The sequence below is a fragment of the Trichoplusia ni genome, chromosome 17, assembly GCF_003590095.1.
Source record: "Trichoplusia ni isolate ovarian cell line Hi5 chromosome 17, tn1, whole genome shotgun sequence".
Classification (NCBI taxonomy): Eukaryota; Metazoa; Arthropoda; class Insecta; order Lepidoptera; family Noctuidae; genus Trichoplusia; species Trichoplusia ni.
The window spans coordinates 5,076,520-5,096,502 of NC_039494.1; the positions used below are offsets into that span (position 1 = coordinate 5,076,520).

General features: G+C 37.5%; 2 protein-coding genes across 2 annotated transcripts; one reads left to right on the forward strand and one right to left on the reverse strand.

Annotated features, from left to right (window-relative positions):
• Positions 1-230: 230 nt before the first annotated feature.
• On the reverse strand, positions 231-1,465 carry LOC113502275 (ubiquitin-like protein 4A). The gene is made up of 2 exons (XM_026883774.1): positions 1,279-1,465; positions 231-1,196 (listed from the first exon to the last, which is right to left on the reverse strand). The coding sequence occupies exons 1-2, from the start codon at positions 1,324-1,326 to the stop codon at positions 789-791; spliced, it is 456 nt and encodes a 151-aa protein (XP_026739575.1). The 5' UTR covers positions 1,327-1,465; the 3' UTR covers positions 231-788.
• Positions 1,466-1,787: 322 nt separating this feature from the next.
• LOC113502697 (DNA-binding protein RFX2) lies at positions 1,788-19,565 on the forward strand. The gene is made up of 16 exons (XM_026884348.1): positions 1,788-1,981; positions 4,627-4,715; positions 5,160-5,261; positions 5,742-5,838; positions 6,507-6,566; positions 9,718-9,802; positions 10,558-10,687; positions 11,537-11,657; positions 12,004-12,281; positions 12,366-12,587; positions 12,630-12,776; positions 13,170-13,376; positions 13,519-13,629; positions 14,039-14,211; positions 14,559-14,688; positions 14,841-19,565. Exons 1-16 carry the CDS (start codon positions 1,891-1,893, stop codon positions 14,976-14,978), a joined length of 2,181 nt encoding a protein of 726 aa, XP_026740149.1. The 5' UTR covers positions 1,788-1,890; the 3' UTR covers positions 14,979-19,565.
• The last annotated feature ends 418 nt before the right edge of the window (positions 19,566-19,983 follow it).

The window sequence follows — 19,983 nt, forward strand, 5'->3', positions numbered from 1 at the left end:
AGGCGATCTGAATATTTAGCAATACTGTGGTTGTTTCTCTATCATTTCTATTGCCTTATCTCAATAAGTTTGGATATTAATTGTATTAAATTGGCTTACAGTAGCTAGGTAAGTTAATTGCATTTAATTCTTGTCTGTCACAGGATGCAGTGACAGTATTACTTGCCATCAAATTGTATTATACTATAGATAGGTATGAAACAATGCATGATGTAATAATAACATGAATAATTAAAACTGTTGTTTTATTTGCTTTACATTGATAAGGGCTTGTGCAGGACTCTAAAAGAAGACTGGAGATTTATTGGCTATTAAAGACTTAGAGTGCAGTGTATTCATCAGACATTTAAATTCTATAGGTAAATATTACATGTAGGTACACATTAACAATTTTAATTGACCTAAGTAACAGGTTTCATACAGTAAACAATTAATAAAATCTATTTCACTCTTATTGTTCTACATATTTTAGTGGTAAGACAATTTGATTTGACATGACACAATAATTATTAATAATTCCTAGTCAACTAATGAATGCAACTACCATGACATTAAAATAAATTCTACAATATGAATCAACTGAATACTGTAAGTATTATTTTTTAAATATCCCAGAATCCAATGATAAAAGAAATTAAAATCTTACACAATAAACATACATCTATTTCTAGATCTCTTAAAATTATGTATTTAGCAGAACCACCTACAGCTGAAAAACTTACAAAATTTGAATTTAAATATTGTAAAATTCTAATAAAATGTTATGAAAGATTTATTAAAGTCTATATTCACAAACTGTAAACATCATCACTGTCTGGCTCAAGTTTGATAGGAGGGCTTTGGCTCTGACCAGTTTCATCTATCAAACAGTCTAATGATAACCTTTCCACATCATCCCATGACAACTTGGAGAACTTGTCTTCAATGATTTTTAAAAGACGTTTGGCGGCACCCGTCGCGTCTGCGTCTGACAAGCCGACTCTCTTAAAATGCTTCAAGGAAATCTCAAACAGACCGTCAGGCTTCTTAACTACTAGGTTTAATTTAGTACCGTCTTTTATTGTAGGGTACCCTTCCACTGTCTGTTCGTCCACAAGTGTGCGACCCAGCAATAGCAATTTCTGTTCTTCAACCGGTATATCTAGTTTTTCGGAGATCATCTGTTTAATTTCAGATATATACGTTGCTGGTTGTACCTGAAATTATAAAGAATATCGGTAATGGCACTGTACTGAACAATATTTACATTTTACATAGCATTTGGTGCTTCAATCTTACCTCTAAGGTACATTCCCCGCCTTGTAATTTTTTCACTACTATTTTCATTATGGAGTTTTTCAATAAAAACAATACTGGAATTACTGCGCGTGTATGTTTTTAATACAAAAATATTAATTCAGCTATTTCAGCATGATACAAATGACAATGACGGACAAAAACAAATTAAATGAATGACGTAGGATTTCGTTCCTCGCTCACACACGTTATATCTAAAACTCTACTTGTACGTTAACTCTTTTTCATTCATAGGACGAGGCCAAGCTCTATCTCTGTCTTGCGGAACAACTGATATAAATAAGAGTATCCGGCGCTGAAACGCGTCCAGTTTGCCATGCATGTTTTGACTTTTCTTCAAATGTTGCCAAAGTCAAAAAAATAATAATTTTTAAACTTTAAAAGGAAGATAAAGGAGGTTTTCCTTCGAAGTAAATAGCCATCTGGATTTCAAAAAGACTATGGCATTTAAGAATAAAAAAGTATTATAAATTATAAATGTCATTTTATTCAATTCTTCAAGTTTCGTAAATAAATAAATAATTACCAAGGTGATATTAAATACTTTGGAGAGTGACTATTAATTGGAAGTTACATACGAGAAGTAACATTTAAATGGATAATATAATAGTAAAAAAAACAATTGAAATCATTGATGACTATCCGAATAATGCTGTACTAATCTTTGAAGCAGAATGTCTAGAAGGTAATTCCTTATACGGCAATAAATATATTGGATGAGACTAAGATATTACCCAAAATGTGACTGTAAGTTAAGTGCGAGAAATAATAGGGTTTCTCCACTTGAAAACTTTAGGCGAAATATCAATACCTTCATGGTTCTATTACGTTTCTATGATATCACAGACTGATTAAGAGCTCTTATCAAAACTATTTATTTTAGTTCAGGAAACTGAGAGGCAATTAGAAACTTCGTTAAAATCTACGCTTTGTTCTTTGTAGAAAGTTTTAGTAAATGTTTTTGTCTGCTGCTAAACTTTTGGCAACGCGATGGTTTAAACTTGTACTTTTACTAACAGTTATAGTAAATGTTTTTTTATTAATTACATTAGGAGTACGGTTTTGTGAATACTCTTGTTCCATTTTAACTCTGAAAATAAATTAAAATAGGGATTACACCAGTTACAACAACTTTGATGAAACTCTCTGCTAGGTACAATTAATTAGATCAAATATGTGCTTGGGAAGGTAGTTGCTTTAATATTTTTTAAGCAAAACTTTAAGGTACCCATTGACGAAATGAAATTAAATACTTATATCGATCGATCGATATTTTTAAAAGATCTTTTTATTACTAAATAGTAGTACTAATTTTTAGCATCACTAGCTTGAAATTTGGCCGGGGTGTCCGTAGCCTAGGAAACGGGTGTAGCTACAGGACAACAACATTGATAAGTCATTTCCTATCGTGTTACATAAAAATTGGTAAAACGATAGCTGAATATAAACTTACTATTGCTTTAATTGCGTTAATCGTGATCAAATCATTCGTAAGAACTAAAATGATTTTGACAGTTCGAAGTATGGATGGCAGGTGGGTTTAATATATTCTCGATATATTAATTTGATAATAACCTGAAAAGGTAGATAACGTTAATAATGATTGAGTGTCTCAGCAGTAGGAGTAATATGCGTGCTTCTATGAGCGTGAAGCGTCCTCAATAGGTCCCCCTAACTCCCGGGCGCGTATCAATTTTATCAAAGTTATCGGGAAGGAGGGATACGTCGGCGGTGCCTGGTACGGCACGCGACTGGGATTATTCACCTGCGGAATTAACTTTCGGGACTATGTACTATACACTACATAAGGCCCCCAATAAGTACACTTGAAAGTTTCTAGAAATAATAAAATGTTAATTATTGTCAGTGAGCTAGCTACCTTTGTTCTTGGATATATTTTCAAGTTCATCCGATTACGTAGTTTTAATATTTATACTTTAAAATTTACAAAATATACGACAGCACATTTTATAAAATACTAATTCAAAATGAATTTGTACCTTCTTCACTATATAGAACAAAACACAACAGAATATTTAAATATTTATCACATCAACACTAAAACAACAATTTAATAAACTAAAAGCAATAATACATTACATACAAACACAATGCAGTAACTAGTAAACAACAAAAATGTCAGTTACACTAACAATAATATAATTAGATAAACAATATAAAATAGTCAGTGATGCGTTACATATGGTGGCACACGGCAGGTGGTGTCACTGAAGCGTAACTCAGCACCTGCAGCCACCCTCCTGTCCCTGTCACAATATCACACACACTAGCTCTGAGCCCACACCACTGAACATTAAAAACAAAATTCTCACAGATACAGTGCCAACCAAACACATAGAGACCGTTGTTTGATCAATACTTGATGTCATACAAACCAGTGCAAAGTCACAATAATGTGTAACTGTTGTGTTCTAGTGATATTTTGTTGCAAAAATTAATTTTCAATCCAAAATGTCTGAAATGGGGTTTGAGAATGTGTTTTACTTAGAGAGTGAGTGTTTTTATATAGTTGTTTTGTTGAGAGTGACGGTGCGGAGGGATGGAGGAGGTGTTGCCAGGTTACACTCCACGGATACTCTCCGCCCGTGCTCCCGGCAGATCAATAACATCTCTATCACCTGGGATAGTGTTATGCAACAGTTCTCATCAATCATTTTATTTGTGTTTATTTCAATTATTTATCTCTTACACTGATAGTGCAATTTGTTTGTGTTATGTGTGCTTTATGAAACATAACTTTTTAAACAAGTGATTTGTACAATCATGACCTTGTTTATGTTAATAAACCATGTAGGTCCTAATTAAAACTAAAATTGTTGCTGAATTATTTACTGTAACTTACTATTCTAATTTACAAAAAAACATCCTTAAAGTAATTTCAATATCCCTTATGTAATTCTTCTATACTGGATTTACAACAGAAAATACACCAAAAATGGTTAACATTACTTTTTCGTAGTGCATAATAAAATACCTGCCTGCATGATATTTAATTGCAAACATCTATTGGGGTGAGTTACCCTTTGAAGTATCCCTAATTAGATGGCAGCAGGTATTGCTTTCAATATAATTGCAAGATTAAAATGGCTTCTAAAGCCATGGTAGAGGAAATTAATCCTTTTCCACATTTTATTTATAAGTACCATTTTTATCATCTAGGTATATTAGTTTTATTTTTGTAATATTTTGTTAATTTTTTTTAATGGTTTTTATTTTTTGTTTTTGAGTTGTAATTGAATAGGTATTCAGAGATATGAATAATGATGATGATATACAATTATATTAAAATTGGAATGTTGTGTTCTTCAGATTTTGAGTGCGCGGGCGACGAAGTGCTTGTTGAGTCGTCGCCGCCTGCCTCACCGGACATGGCGGCGCGGCTCGCGGCTCCCACACAGGTAAAATAATTATATGTAATGATAATGTAGGTATATTATGGTGCTTATAACGTATTTTTCTGCATAGGGGTCGATTATTTAGGGGCTTAAATAGTATGGAATAGATGAAAGCCTTGTTCAATCCGTAAAAGTATTTTCATTTCAATTACCTTCCTGTTAACATAAACAGTACCTATGTGTTCATTCGTCTCTTGATCAATCCTAGTTCCTCTACAATATTTTATCATATCGAATTTTTTTTTTGTTCTTTAAACAAAAACTTTTCTCGTAAATTTTATTGCCTTACTTTTTACATTAAGTACTTACTTTTTTGTTATTTTATTCATTCAATTAATATTGATATATTTTGATAGACCTTTGACACTTTTCTATTTCTTTTTTTTTTCTATATTTCATATTTGTATGTAATACCTCTTCCCCTATACAATGGTCTTGGGTACATAGGGTGGCGGCGCCGGCGGTGGTGCGTCGCCGAGCGCCGTGCGTGAGCTCATCGTGATACCGGAAATACCCAATGCTATACATTTACAGCACGCCATGCAACAGGTAAATAAAGGAATATAAAACTATTTAAAAAAGGCCTCCATGAAGAACGTCTTCCTAAAAACTATTTCCTCTAAAAAGTTCAAGAATTGAACTATAATGTTAAGTGTACACATCCACAGGTCAATTTTATTAGATATGTAAATCCTTAACCACATTTCCATTTTGGAAGAACGACAACCTGAAATATTAATATTGTTAGAATGCTAAATTCGTATTCCTACAGTATCAGTCTTCCTTTCCATAGTACAGGATTCTTTTTACAAGTGGCAGAATTCAATTTATAGGTGAACAAACACTTGTGTCGTAGAATTCATGTCTATTAATTAGTTCGCAGTTCCATATTATTTATAATTCAATTCAGCTACTGAAAATATTGACCCTCTAGTTCTCAGGCCTAGCGCCAGACGCATCCTTAAAACTGTCTGAATCTCAATTGTCCTACAAAGGCGTCCCTCTGACCAAGCCTCTCGCATTCTCCAGGTAACCAGTACTGTCGTGGAGGTGAATGGAGACAGTTCAGGTCACTCCAGTCCCTCAGCTGATGCTCAGCACACCTACATCACAGTGGCAAGTGAGTGTACGTAACCCTTACGTAGAATGTTGAATTACTGTAAAGAATTTTCGTAGTCTAGATGTTATGCGTTTTTTTTTTGTTGTCAAGCAGATATCGCTTTGAACTGCCAGTTATTTGGTTTGTTGAACTGAAAGATTGATATACGTATGTTAGAAATTATTATTTTATTTTAATTAAAGATTTGCGAGAACATAGTTTGTAGGTACATTATAATCATGTCTTAGATTTAGCAACAGCCAAATACAATTAAAAATCTTTTTTTTATTATTTACAAAGTCACAATGTTTTTACAAGTAAACGTCTATTCAGCGAGTTGGTGATGCCATTGTGATGGGAAATCTAGATTTTCTTTTAATATCTTATACAATGTAAGGTTGTAATGGCAGTATAGGCCTCATTTCCTGTGAACGGACTCTCCGTTCACAGACAGTACTGCATCAATTTTTTTTATTGTTTGTCAGGTGATTGCGATATCTGCTTTATGGATTAAATGTATCGTATTCAATGTAAAAGTTTTATTTGTTCAGTAGCTTAGTTAATAAATTAAGATTTTATTTATAAAGTATTTTTGAATTGTTTATTTGATTTCTGTAGTAAGCATGTATTTATTTTATGTTGCACAATTGATATGTTTTAAAGCACTTTGTGTATTGTCGTGTGCGGACGTACAGTGCAGGGCGCTTGGAGCCACGGCGTCCACGTGAAGACCGAGGACCATAGCGACCAAGAAAGCAAGTTCATATACTCCTTTTGTTTATGCTTGTTATAACAAAACAGGGCCTGTAGACAAGATACATTTCACAGAGCGCCAACGGCATAAAACTGCAAAGACAGTTCCAAAAAATATTGCCAATCATTTAAAGATTTCTATTTGTGCTTATAATACCAGCTTATATATACGTCCCACTGCTGGGCACAGGCCTTTTGTCATAAATTTTGAGCCGAAAGATTTGAGCATTGACCACCACGCTAGCTCACTGCGGGATGGCGATTTCAAATTTCAATATTTGGAATTCAGGTTGTTGTCGTTTTCCTTAACTGTTTCACAGTGGTTTCAAGAATATTTAAGAAAGTACATAAACCTTTTTTTTTTATGTCATATTGCTATTTTATCTGCTTTGTTGGGAACCTGCATTTTTTGCAAACGAATCCTTGCATAGAACCGCTAGGCCACCAGGAGTATTTGCGGTAACGCAATGCTATGTAACCTTCAGACTTTTGAGGGTTTCGATCAGTAAAAATGTAACTTGTCTACGGACCCAGTTTGGAGAAGCATGGGACTTTTGTTACTAACAAGTTATTTGGTTTGGTAATGGTATAGCTCTACTATCATTAATTCTACCTACTTGGGAACTTGGGTATGTGTTCAAGGTTGTTTTGCCGACAGTCTGATGTAGAAGATTCGTTTAAAAATAAAATTTAATTTTAAATAAAGTATGATAACTGTTAAAATACGACTGTTTTAATTTACTTCTCATCTCTTAATATTGAGAAAATATCTATAATATAAGATGTTATAAATTTGAATGGGCTTCATGTTGGACTGTCGGCTACTCACTCACTGATTTAATTCTATGGTGTACAATAAAGAATATATTCTATTCTATTTTCCATAATTTTTCGTTCCTGTATTTTACTTTTTTTATCTCAACCTCAATTCTCTCATTTTATAAATATCTCTTACACTTTTGTCATAACATAGTTGTTACTATAAGGACCAACACCAACTAAGGAGGATAATACCTTTATGAATCATCGTGTTTAAATCTCAAAATAAATCTGCGGTGATTCCCTTTGCGTTTCTGCTTCACTTGTCAAAGATTGTCACAATACACAGATCAGAAGCCTTTGATGGACAACAAACAAACTACTTATATTTCACCCTCAGACATCACAATACCTGATTATCTTCCACCTGTCGAGATTCATGGTGTATTAAATAGGGTGCATTTGTTATTAAACTTTGATTGTAATATAGACTTTATTACCTGGACATAAGAACTGTATAGGTGCCTATTGTCATGTTAATTGTAAAGAGGGATAATCGTACTTGAAATTGTCGTATTAATTTGTACAGTAGGGTACCGCGCTCATCAGGTGCGTTTGCGCATTTTCACGAAATAATTTAATATTATCTAGTGTTTATTAAAATAAGATAGTATAAGACATATTTATCATATGATAATGAGTTGTAAGATTGGGTTTTGCGATTTATTGCTATCTGTTTAATAACATAAATAACAGGATTTACGTTGTGTGATAGTAATAATAAGGACATATCGGAATCGTTCGGAGTTTAGGTAGGTATATTAGCTACGAGGTATCATAACATAATATAAAGTAGCCAACATAAAAAAACCTCGAATACTATAACATTTTATAAAGATATATACCATTAAAAAAATATTAAACAACAAAACCTTTATGGTCGTTTAGTAACATCAAAAACAAGATTTTCTCGTACAAAAGATCGTGTATCCATTAACGTGCGCGTGCGATACAAGCTCATATCGAGTTACTGATTGCAACTTCAATTTATTTCGTTCATCATTTTACAAATTGCACACGAGCCCGTATAAAGTAATAACAAAGCGTAATTGCAATCGCCCTTGAGGATTATCTACCTGAGCGATCATTATCAATGGGTGCACAATACTGCATATCAGGGGATGATCCCTATTCACAGTATACTGCCACCTGTGCGCTGGTTACGTTTGGCGTGACGCCGGCCACGCGCCTTGCCCTCTCCCCACTTATATATTTTTTCTACCTCTATACATGTCTACTTGGTTGTACCAAGTGGGTCTCATATACGATTTTATTGTGTTTTATTGCTTCTTATTGGAAAAGGGATTCTATGGATGCTTCTCAGTCTGGAGTATTGTTGAAAATGTCTGCCGTTTTGCGTATGACTTCGAATGTAATTTAGTTGGGAATATTAGATTTCGAAATGGGTTTTTGATTTAGTCGTCTTGTTACTTGAAAGGAAAATATGATCAGTTCGAGTTAGGAGAATATTGAATTTATCATATAACGGTGTTTCATTTTTTATTTATTCGTTATCTGCTTTTTTTTTGTTTAAGAACAGACAGTATCACTTCCTTTCTATTAGAGGCTAAGGACAACTATTATTAGATGGATTAACCTTTATTACAGTTATGCCTACATTTAATTACCATGCTCTAATAAAATAACCAAAATATTTATACTGGTTTAATACCTATTTTATTCTCCTTTTTTTTTTAATCAATTGTGCCCTGCCTAAATACTTTCTTTGATCTTACAATAAAGCCAAATATTGACCGATTGTTAAACAAGTGACAACCTTCGACAGCCATATTGTCCAACTTGCCTACATAACACTGTATACTCCTCACAAAAGGGAAATCTCTGCGTTTATATCGTTTACATCTATATTACACGGTGTATAGCAGGTGGGGTGAGAGAGAAAGGGACAGGTGATGTGTGTTAGAGGGAGAGGGCGCGCTAGACGTTGGTAATTGGGATGTTGTTCTGGGAAGTGTAGGTCCAGCGGCGAGTTGCCTGGGAGATCTCCAAGAGCATGGAGGTGCCTCGATACCGCTCGTATTACCCCTGTGAGTGTCTCAGCAGTCTTTGTGTAACGAGGTGCCAGTGGGACGGCTCGCTCGGAACCCGATTACTTGGGAATTTAAACTTAACTCCCTTTGTTTTAAGTGGTCTTGAATTTGAAAATTTTCTATACTTACTAATTTTCATTAAATTTTCACTTCAACTGGAATATTATAATGGTGCTTATGTAACTAACATATTCATTTAATTTTAATTTTACCGGATCAGGGATTTTTCGGAATAACACCGCATAATGAGGTATGTTAATAACATTTTCTTATTTTTCTTCAGGTGAGGGTGGAAACGGCGTCAACTACCACGTCCAATATGTTACGGAGCCGCAAGAAATATACACACAAGGGCACCAGACACATATGTAAGTACTATTTTATTTAAATTCCTTTATTTAATATTTCCCTACAACATGTGCTTAAATAATTCAATGAGTAAATCTGTCGAATAACTTATTTTTTTGAACTAAATTTCCATCAGCCAGAAATACTTTACTCTTCATAACATAAGTATGTTTAAATTAAAAACAATTTTATGCATTAAGCAAGCCTTAAATTAGTAGATTAAAGAAAATCTATGTCTGCTGGGCTGTGCTGTTTTCCTTTGTCCTTAAAACTTATGTGAATTCCATTTTGTCACAGCGAAAGTGTGTGGCTCTTCCTTATAAAATCATTTAATGGGAATATTTTCCCTTAAAGCCCTAAAATCAATATCTGTATATAATCCTTTAGCAATCTAATGTTACCTGTGTTCCGCAAAGCATCCTGTTCAGTATGTAAATATTAAAATGAAAACCATCAAACATGTTTGCTGTAGAATTCGATAATACCATAAAATTTTAACTACCACTTATTATTTTATTTCTTAGAGAACTTTTAAACTTCTAGCCTGTATTGGTAAAACAAAGAAGAGAATAATCTTAGTTCCGGCTACACACTTTATAAGAAAGCCATCTTGAACATACAACATGAGATATTTTACAAAGATAAAGACATTTTCTGTGCCATTTTTTTCTCGAATCGTCTACAACAGCTCTGAGCATAGCGCTGAAGCCTAAAATAAGATTCCAACTTTCTTCATAGCACCTTTCCAATTCTAAGACTAAACCTCTTTGTTCAGGGACCCGTTGCGCTCCTACCCTGTGTACGGAGTGGCGACCGTCGGCACTGAAGCGACTGCGGAAGGAACGTCTGCTGACAATGGTTGGGGCGGTGCGTCTTCAGCTGAATATACCGCTTACGGCGTTGTGGTTAGTGGTTGTTTTTATCGCATAAATAGTGGAAGTAGGCTCGGCCTGGCTCAGGCTGAGATGTGGCAGATGGAGCCGGATTTTTTAGAAGCTAAATGCTATGTTATGTTCGTGACAGAAATTCTAGTAAAATGTGGGAATTCTTGTGCTTAGCAGTAGGCACTGCTGTTGTTAAAATATGACCGGAGTGTTTTTAGGCAAAAACACTCTGGTCATATTTTATCTACAATGTCTGCAACTTTTTCCAAAACCGCATTTGTTTAAGTAGTTGCAGCAACGGCAGTTGTGTACTTACCTGTAACCGTTTTTCCTTGCATACAGAAGCAAATTGTTTAGGGTTAACATTAGTAAAATTTTGAAATCGAATGTGTTTCATTCATCAAGAAAAAGAAACTGGGAAATTAGTATAAATATCGATTTTGTCTTGAGCAATCTACAATTTATAATATCAATAACGAGTTCGAACTTCAGCCTGGCACAGACCTTCGCGAGGATGCGAGCTAGCAGTGATGTTGCCTGAACGTCCGTCGCGAGTCGTCGTCGGTTCGATGTCATTTGAGCTCGTTCGTTCTATCGGCGACAAGGCTGCTTTTCCACCAAAGATGTGCGAGGATGCGTAGCGAGGGATGTGTTTGTAAAGAACTTATAGAATCGCTTCATTAACCTTGCCTTGGTCAGCACAGCTCTGGTGGTAACGGCTTAGCGGACATCCTCGCACGACACATTACCATCTCTGGTGGAAACGCAGCCCAAGCGGTAACCTCGTACGGAGTCCAACTACGTCCATCAGACTACGGCACTTAGCTTGCTGCGTGAGTTTTATTAAAGTCAAGTCGGTCCGTGTGGCAGGTGGCCGGCGACGAGGCGGAGGCCCCGGCGTCCCCGGCCACGCCGGCGGGCGCGCCGCAGCCGCCGCGCATGCCGCCCGCCACCGTGCAGTGGCTGCTCGACCACTACGAGACCGCCGAAGGTGGGTCAAGTGAGGAACACACATACTTACTTACTATCTCTATTGCAGATTATAAACTCGGCTACGGAATTCCGCACCAGAATTATATTAAAAAGTTGCTGAGCTTAATGGACACCAATATTAAACCTGTAGTCGGACAATTTTGGTATATCGTAAATTAAACTTTGTACAGGCATAATGTAATCTCTAGTTTTGTCTATAAGATGTGATTTAATAAGTTATTCCAGAAAAAAATATCGACCCTGCCAAGGATCAACTTCTGGAAAAGGAGCAAGGCTTTGGCAATTTGGTTTTATACAATTTATAAATTTAGAAGTGCAAAACAACATACTAAGTTTACCTGCAGGCGTGTCCCTCCCGCGCTCGACGCTGTACGCTCACTACCTGCGACACTGCGCCACGCACCGCCTGGAGCCGGTCAACGCCGCGTCCTTCGGCAAGCTCATCCGCTCCGTGTTCATCGGGCTGCGCACGCGCCGCCTGGGCACGCGCGGGAACTCCAAGTACCACTACTACGGGATCCGAGCCAAGCCGGGCGTCGAGCAGGACCACAGCGACCTGAGGGACGACATCCTCGACCAGCATGATAACCTTGACGATAAGACCGATGTCATGGATCTTCAGGTGAGACATTGTGAAATGATGATGATGCGATAGCACAGACGGCTGCGTGTTGGGCTCGAGCTGAGTGTCTGGTCGTGTCGGCAGGAGGGCCGGCGCGGGACGGGCGCGGGCGGCGCGCGCGCGGCCAGCAGCAGCCCGGCGCACGTGCACCGCGCGTTCCTGGGCCCGGCGCGGCCGCCGTCGCCGCCCGCGGGCCCGGCCGGGCTGGCGGGGCTGGGCGAGGCGGCGGCGGGCGCGCTGCGGCGCCACCACCGCGCGCACGGCGCCGCGCTGCTGGCGGCCGTGGCGGCGCTGGACACGGCGGCCGTGGAGCGCGCGCGCCGCGCCTTCTGGCGCCGCCCGCCGCCGCCGCTGGGCCGCCGCGCGCTGCTGCGCCTGGCCGCCGAGCGCGCCGGCCGCGCCTGGCTGCGCCGCGCCGACCTGCAGCTGTACCAGCGCGCCGTGGACCTGCTGCTGCCCGACGTGCTGCGCCCCATCCCGCCGCAACTCACGCAGGTACAGCGGCGACACATAACGCCCTTGCAGCGCGACGCTCGCTCCAGCGTAATGTCTTAATTGCAGAATAATGTCTTCTTAATAACAAATAAGTAATTAATTTTTCACAATGGTCCATGGCAGAGACACGTCTATCCACAATAAAAAATCACGACGAACTGGTTACCCTACCGAAGGACAATAAAACGCTTATAAGCGATTTTAGCGTTGCGGCGACGCAACGCGGTTATGTGTTATTTATCACATTGGCAAATGAAAGAGATCCGCTGCAATGACGATCAATTTTCGACTTTTCTTCGAGCAGTTACGTGCGTCACCTCCTTGAAAACACTTCCCAGACTTTCCGAATATCTATCTAAAGCGACAATCTGTAACTAGATAAAATTTGTGCAGGCTATCCGCAACTTCGCGAAGAGCCTGGAGGGCGCGCTGGCGGCGGGCGCGGGCGCGGGCCCGGCGGGCGGGGCCCCGGGCCCCGCTGCGCGCGCGCAGGCCTCTGCGGCGGCGGCGCTGTCGGCCGCGCTGCGCCGCTACACGTCGCTCAACCACCTGGCGCAGGCCGCCAGGGCCGTGCTCACCAACCAACACCAGATACACCAGGTACTACAACCCTTCCAACTCCCTCTTTATGTCCTTGTGTTGAAAATATGCTACAGCGAACATGCGTGCTTATAGTCATATTTTTATGTTACACTGAAAGTGTTTAGAGCGTGTGTAACTAAATTGATGCATATTATGTCAGATGCTGGCGGACCTGAATCGCGTAGACTTCCGCGTGGTCCGCGAGCAGGCGGCCTGGGCCTGCAGCTGTGGAAGCGCCGCCACCGCGCACAAGCTGGAGGCTGATTTCAAGGTAAGTGGCTTCGCTTCACTTAATTGTTACCAGACGTATTGTTAACAAGAGTCGACTGTGCAGAAACTATTTGTGTTTGTGGAGCAATGGGCGAGTCAATTATAATGTGAGCATCTGAATACTAGACTTTTCGGTTTTACAATCAGTGGCGATTCGTCCGCTCACATCGGGTGAGCATTATCGTATCGCCTTCGCCTCACCGTGTAACAGGTTTCAACCTACTGTTATAAGTAAGTAAAGGAAGCGTGCTAGCCGTTACGATACGACAATGGCTAGGCAATGTTAGGTTTACGGTTCACCGACCACCGCATCTGACAAAGATAATCGAGTTGCAAGTGTGGCGCTTAACGCGATTCGAAAAGTTGTGCAGTAGTATCTTCTGTGTCCTGAGTGTGTGTGTGCCCGGCAGGCCACGCTGGGCCGCGGCGCGTCGCTGGAGCAGTGGGCGGGCTGGCTGGAGGCCTGCGTGCGCCAGGCGCTGGCCCCGCACGAGCGCCGCCCCGACTACACGGCGCGGGCCCGCCGTCTGCTGCTCGACTGGTCCTTCTACTCCTCGCTCGTCATCCGGGAGCTCACGCTGCGGTAACTAACAACTAACATATTACTTCTAACCGCCAAAAATAGCGACGCTCTAGCGGACGACTCAGATATTCAAAAACTGTTGATAATTTTAATGTTACCATATATCAGTTTTAAAATAACCACTTAGAGCTCATACTGATTAGCCATATGTTGCCCACAACATGGCTAACTGCTACAATATGGGCACGAACTTCTATTTATCCATTTTAATAACAATGACAGGTAGACTCTTCCTGATCTTTCTCTCTTCTTGAATAAAGGTCAGAACTGCAAATTCAATAAATAACTTGTAGATTTCTACTATATATGAATTGTAAAAATGTAATTTATGCGCTTTTTTCACACAGGTCTGCAGCATCATTCGGTTCGTTCCACCTGATCCGGCTGCTGTACGACGAGTACGTGTCGTACCTGATCGAGCGTCGCGTGGCCGCACATCTCAACCAGCCGCCCATCGCAGTCATGCAACGCGATCTGGTAAGATCAGTTAATCCTCTTGTTCTGTTCTATGCACATAGTTAAGTTACTCCTTTTTCTGGTTCACCGGAATATACGACTGTATATGACTCTCCAAAATGATTTTGAATGACTGTTCCAACATACTAAAATAAAGGGTATTCTGTGCGAAGGAAAATGACGACGAAGATATCCCTGAGGACCAGCTTCAGGACGAGCCTGATGATGAAGACCAGGACTGGGAGTGGGACGATGACGAGGAGGAAGACGACGAGCCTGAATGCAAGAAGGCCAAGCTGCCGGTCGAGTAGACCACCAGGTGGCAGCAGCGGGCAGGCGAGTAGACCGCATAGGGAGAGAAGAACGAGAGAAAAAATCAATTGGAGAGAAGATACGTATACATGCTACTGCACGTAGTTATATGAAAACTTACTACGGCTATACTAATACCTGTCAAAGATGGATGTTAATAGATAATTTTCAAGTAGAGAAGAGAAAATGACTCTTAAAAACAACTTGTTAGGACCTTTAGGTAATTTGTGTTAGAGTTAAGAGTAGAGTCGATTGAATGTTTCTGGATGACTATCTGTCTCTAGAATTATTCAATTCAATTGACACTACTTATTGACAAGGCTCAATGCCCGGACAATTGAAATGGGTAAAATAAACGTACGGGTTCAAATACCCACATATAAGTCTCAAATAAGATTGAGATTTTTAACCGGCCCTCTTAAATCCTCTTGCTGGGCCTAACAAATATTCATAAAAGATAATGAATTCAAAAAAAAATTTGGCTAAGTTTTTGTAAAAAATCCCTTTAGGACCCAACTTATATAAAATCAGGGTCAAAGTCATTTCAGTGTTTACTCGTAAGATATTAAGTCTGCATATTTCAGTATGATTCATGTAGAACTGATTTCTCTTACTCATAATCTGTGGTAGCATTATTTATAAGGTGTATTAAATAATGGATGGATTAAAAAGTAACTCCTTTTCCATGGAGGTTTTACCATCACAGCGCCTACAAACTATCGCTTGATATTCGTTTTCGATGAAGTCCATCATATTTAAGGTCAGTAAGTGTTAGATGTTTATATTATTGTAATCTTGTAAATATTCATACATTGCAACGAAACTAGCGCAGACTTGTAACAAGATCACTGTTGAACCAGGTTTCATGCATTCAAAAAATGTAGACATGATTATGAATCAATTTGTCTATAGCTAGATTTTGATATCTGTCTAATAGTTTGGAGACTCAAAAGGTATCGAAATTAATTTAATTGTTAATTTATTCGATTTCATACTATAGTCTTATTGATGGCAACATAACGCCTAATGATGATAGATGACACTCAATATGCGATCTGTTTTGAGTTGATTAGAATCGGTTGTGAATATAGGATGCCTGCATCGCTAGTAGTGAAAACTACCAGGATAAGAATAATATTTGATAAAAAATACCAAATTGCCTTTCGAGTGCAATTACTAATATATTCAGGATAGCGAAACAAAACATTTATTTTTAATAATAATTTTAGTAATTTTATAAAAGACAGTAGCGTCGTGACGATCACACGATTTTCAACGTATATGCTTTCCTTCTCTGAATTCTTACTGACAATATAACTCGTAATAATGCGATTATTAATTAATAACGGAATTGTATCTCTTTCCCTTGTATCCAGGAATCTTAAACAGGAAATTGTTAAATGATTTTTTAAGATAATATATAAAAAAAAACATTAGGTTAAGGTATTTATATCGTAGGTTTTCTGGTCAATGTTAAACATAATGTGTACTGTAAATAATAAAAATCTTAGTAAAATGTCTGAGCACAAACTCTTCGCACGTATTTATTAAAAGAAACGTATCATATTGCCAATGAAAAAGGACGAAAATACTTGTAACTATGTTTCATATACACGGCCAACACCGAAACTAAATGCAAATTTATGCAAACTGGCATAATTAGCAGTAGTAGTGAAAATATTTTTTGTCTTAATCAATGAAATGATACCAGCAATGTATATTTCGTTTTGTGTATATATTGGTCCTGCCAGATGTAAAAAATGTTGTTGTTGAATGCATTTTTCTGTTGATAGTATTCAATGTTTTAGTGTTTATTTGCTGCCATCCATTTTCCTCGCGATTACTTTAGTGGCACCTGTCCTTTATATTATAAGAACGTATAGTTATAACATTAATATTTCTGTTATAATGTTCACCTGAATTAGTCCTTGTGTCCTTATATTAATAAATGTAGCATATTGTAGTTAAATGTAATTAATGTTTAAACATTTATCTCTGTATTCATAAACATTGTATGTATCTTGTAGAACTGTTTGTAAATTCGAGTATTTACTGTTAGCATTCCAATAATATTTATTTTAGAAACCTGTTCTTATATGGTATACAAAAATGAGAACAGCTAAAAATGACTTCAGCTAAAACCTTTTCTGGTTTATTGCAATTGTCAATTGTAAGCAAAGTTTATGAATACAGCGGCTTAGAAATAAGGTGTTTGGGCAAATACAGAACCAAAGCTTTTACATTGCCAGAGTATAATAAAACATTATTTAACATGTATATATGGATTTACAAATGTTTAAGTTGAAGAATAAGATGATTTAATTAAGTATACCAAAGAGTTCATTTTGCTATACAACATACAGATATTATTTACACAACACATGTTCGTTTTCAAAATTATTGCATTTATTTCACATGTTTATGTGTAGACGATTGTAGTTATGTTATAAAATAAATTTTCTGCTATAAATAATTCCCATCAATTCTAGGCCTATAAAACATCTAGTTTGTTCGTCAAACTAATATTATAATAATCGGTGTATATAAGGGTAAAACGTATACATAGTCTTCAAAAAAAACTTTCGTAAATGCAAAATTCAAGTCGACGTATAAATGTTACCTTATCGTAGCCTAAGTCACCCACTGTATGTTACACGATGTTGTTTAAATATAAGTATAGTTAGTAGTATACGAATTATCGTCACTATATAATATATATATTTCGGAATTACCAAAGTATGTTGCAATTTCATTATATAAGTAGATCATTGTCATTCAACGTTTTAGAGTCTAGTGTATTTACCTTACCTACATGTTGTATTGACCAATAATATAAAAATTGTCAGTGATTTTTAAGTAGAAATAATATACACATATTCCGCATCTCGATATGTGTTTCGGTAACATAACTATTTAGATTAACTTGTTAGAGGTGTAATATTGTGAAAGCAATGAGTTTCTATGACATTTTTTATATTACTGGCCAGTTTAGAGTAAGTTTACAAATTGGCCTTATCCGCAAGCTCAATTTTATAAGACATTTTCTAACTGCAATAGTTTTTTAAATCTATTTTTTGTTTCACTTTGCCATGCCAAGATCGTGAATTTTAAGAAAAGTTAACTCGATAATGTTTCTTACATTTTGGAACACTAAATACAACAGTATCTGTCTGCTGGGTCCATGTTTACCTCCACGAGCTTGTGAGTAAGGCCACTGTACTGTTAGACCACATCATTCGATGTCGTCGTTATATCAATGTATGACAATATAAATGTATTTTTCATTAAACATTTCCGGCTTTACGTACATTTTAAGTATATTTTTTTATCTATTTTATATGATTCAATAATGTTAAAGCAGATGTCTACTGCCTTCGACGTTGCCTTATAAAATACCTCCGATTGCTACGTTGTATGGTATACGCGCTGAAGGTTGTGTTGCACAGCAAATAATATAACCTGATGTTGTGATTCGTTTCGGTTTAGTAACGTGACATTGTGAAATTATCCATCCGAAGTGTAACTTAGCTGAGAGGAGTATATTTATTGGAGGAGTGACAATAGTGCTGCGTCGTCTGGGACGTGACCCAACGGCTCACCAGTGCCTAATATCTTAAAATTAAAAAGAAATAGTTTATTTTAAAAATATAAAGTAGACATACTTATACAAACATCCAAATGCCTTTGGGATAGTAAAATATTCTCACCCAAAATTGTAAGTTATTTTAGTCGTTTTTATCAAAATGTTTATTTATATTTTTGCATTATGTATATCGCGGAATTGCACTTTATAGTTATAATATGTGTCTTTGTGGGCAACACTCGAGCGGGCCGCCAGTATGGCTAATGCTCGAGTGATGTTCACATATAAATGTTTGTACTTAATGAAGACCATTATTAACTGAATGTAATCGTTTAGATTTTAAGATATCTGTAATGAGTGTCTTGATTATACAGGCAAACTGTAGCTGAAAGTACTTCTTGATATCTCCATTATAGCATTCCCATACAAATACCCACATATCTATTGTTAGTTAACTTTTTACATTAACGTTCTGGTGGAGAGACAGGTTTTATGTGTATATTCACATGGGAAGTGGAAACATACAATTTCGTCTGAGCTGACTGTCGTGACTATACAAATAGTGACAAGAATGACAATTGGTCGTTGAAATATTTGGCTACAGTAAAACAGTTGGTCTGACACACGAGCTTAACATTTTGTACCGACTTAGATAAGTCTATCAATATGTTATTTGTCAAAAATGTTACAACGAACCGTTTGGGTAGCATTCCTGTAATACATTTGTGAAATTAAACTTCTGATTGATAGACCTTACATTATCAAAATTGTAGTGAATAATTGTAGTAAAAACTTTTTAAAGTTTCATATTCTCATTGTCTGTCAAAATATATGTCTAGTCATACTTGCGCAGGAGTGCACCCGCTGCCCATATAGCGATGTGTTAGGTTAGGATGTGATTATCTAATTGTTGTAATCATTATGACTGTAGCAAGAGCTCTGACGTTTGTATGTGGATCAGGAGAAGATTATGTGTCTGAGAATAAAGCTAGTCATGTGTTTATATTTGTATTTTATTTACTTACCTTATTTGGGACTTTTGATGTGGATCTACAGTGTAATTTCCTTTTGTATTTTTCTTAGTAACCAGAATACCTGAATGTCATTAGGCCTGACACCCACTATCGGCGCGCTATAACAATCTGAATTGATCCATCTTCACTCAATATTCCATGCCCAAGCTGCCAGTGCAGACTAACGATCACAACAACCACAGTTCGGTCGTTACATATTTTTTTATCTTGCTTCCCTAGTGGTCTAGTATTAAGAAAGAATCTTCACAAATTCTTTACTAAAAGTCTGGATATACAATTTTTTATTTTTTAAGACACTTTCTGAGTTCTGGCTGATCGTCTGCGAGAACCGAGGGGCCACATTTTATGGGTCGTAGGTTTAAATATATTTGTTTACAAATTCTCAGG

What these genes read in the sequence shown, in the direction of transcription:
- LOC113502275 (XM_026883774.1), bottom strand. Translation starts at nt 1,326, where the DNA reads ATGAAAATAGTAGTGAAAAAATTACAAGGCGGGGAATGTACCTTAGAG. An exon ending in GCGGGGAATGTACCTTAGAG is followed by an intron (nt 1,197 to 1,278) that starts GTAAGATTGAAG and finishes TTATAATTTCAG; the next exon opens with GTACAACCAGCAACGTATAT.
- LOC113502697 (XM_026884348.1), top strand. Translation starts at nt 1,891, where the DNA reads ATGGATAATATAATAGTAAAAAAAACAATTGAAATCATTGATGACTAT. An exon ending in GGACCATAGCGACCAAGAAA is followed by an intron (nt 6,567 to 9,717) that starts GCAAGTTCATAT and finishes ATTTTTCTTCAG; the next exon opens with GTGAGGGTGGAAACGGCGTC. An exon ending in CAGTCATGCAACGCGATCTG is followed by an intron (nt 14,689 to 14,840) that starts GTAAGATCAGTT and finishes TTCTGTGCGAAG; the next exon opens with GAAAATGACGACGAAGATAT.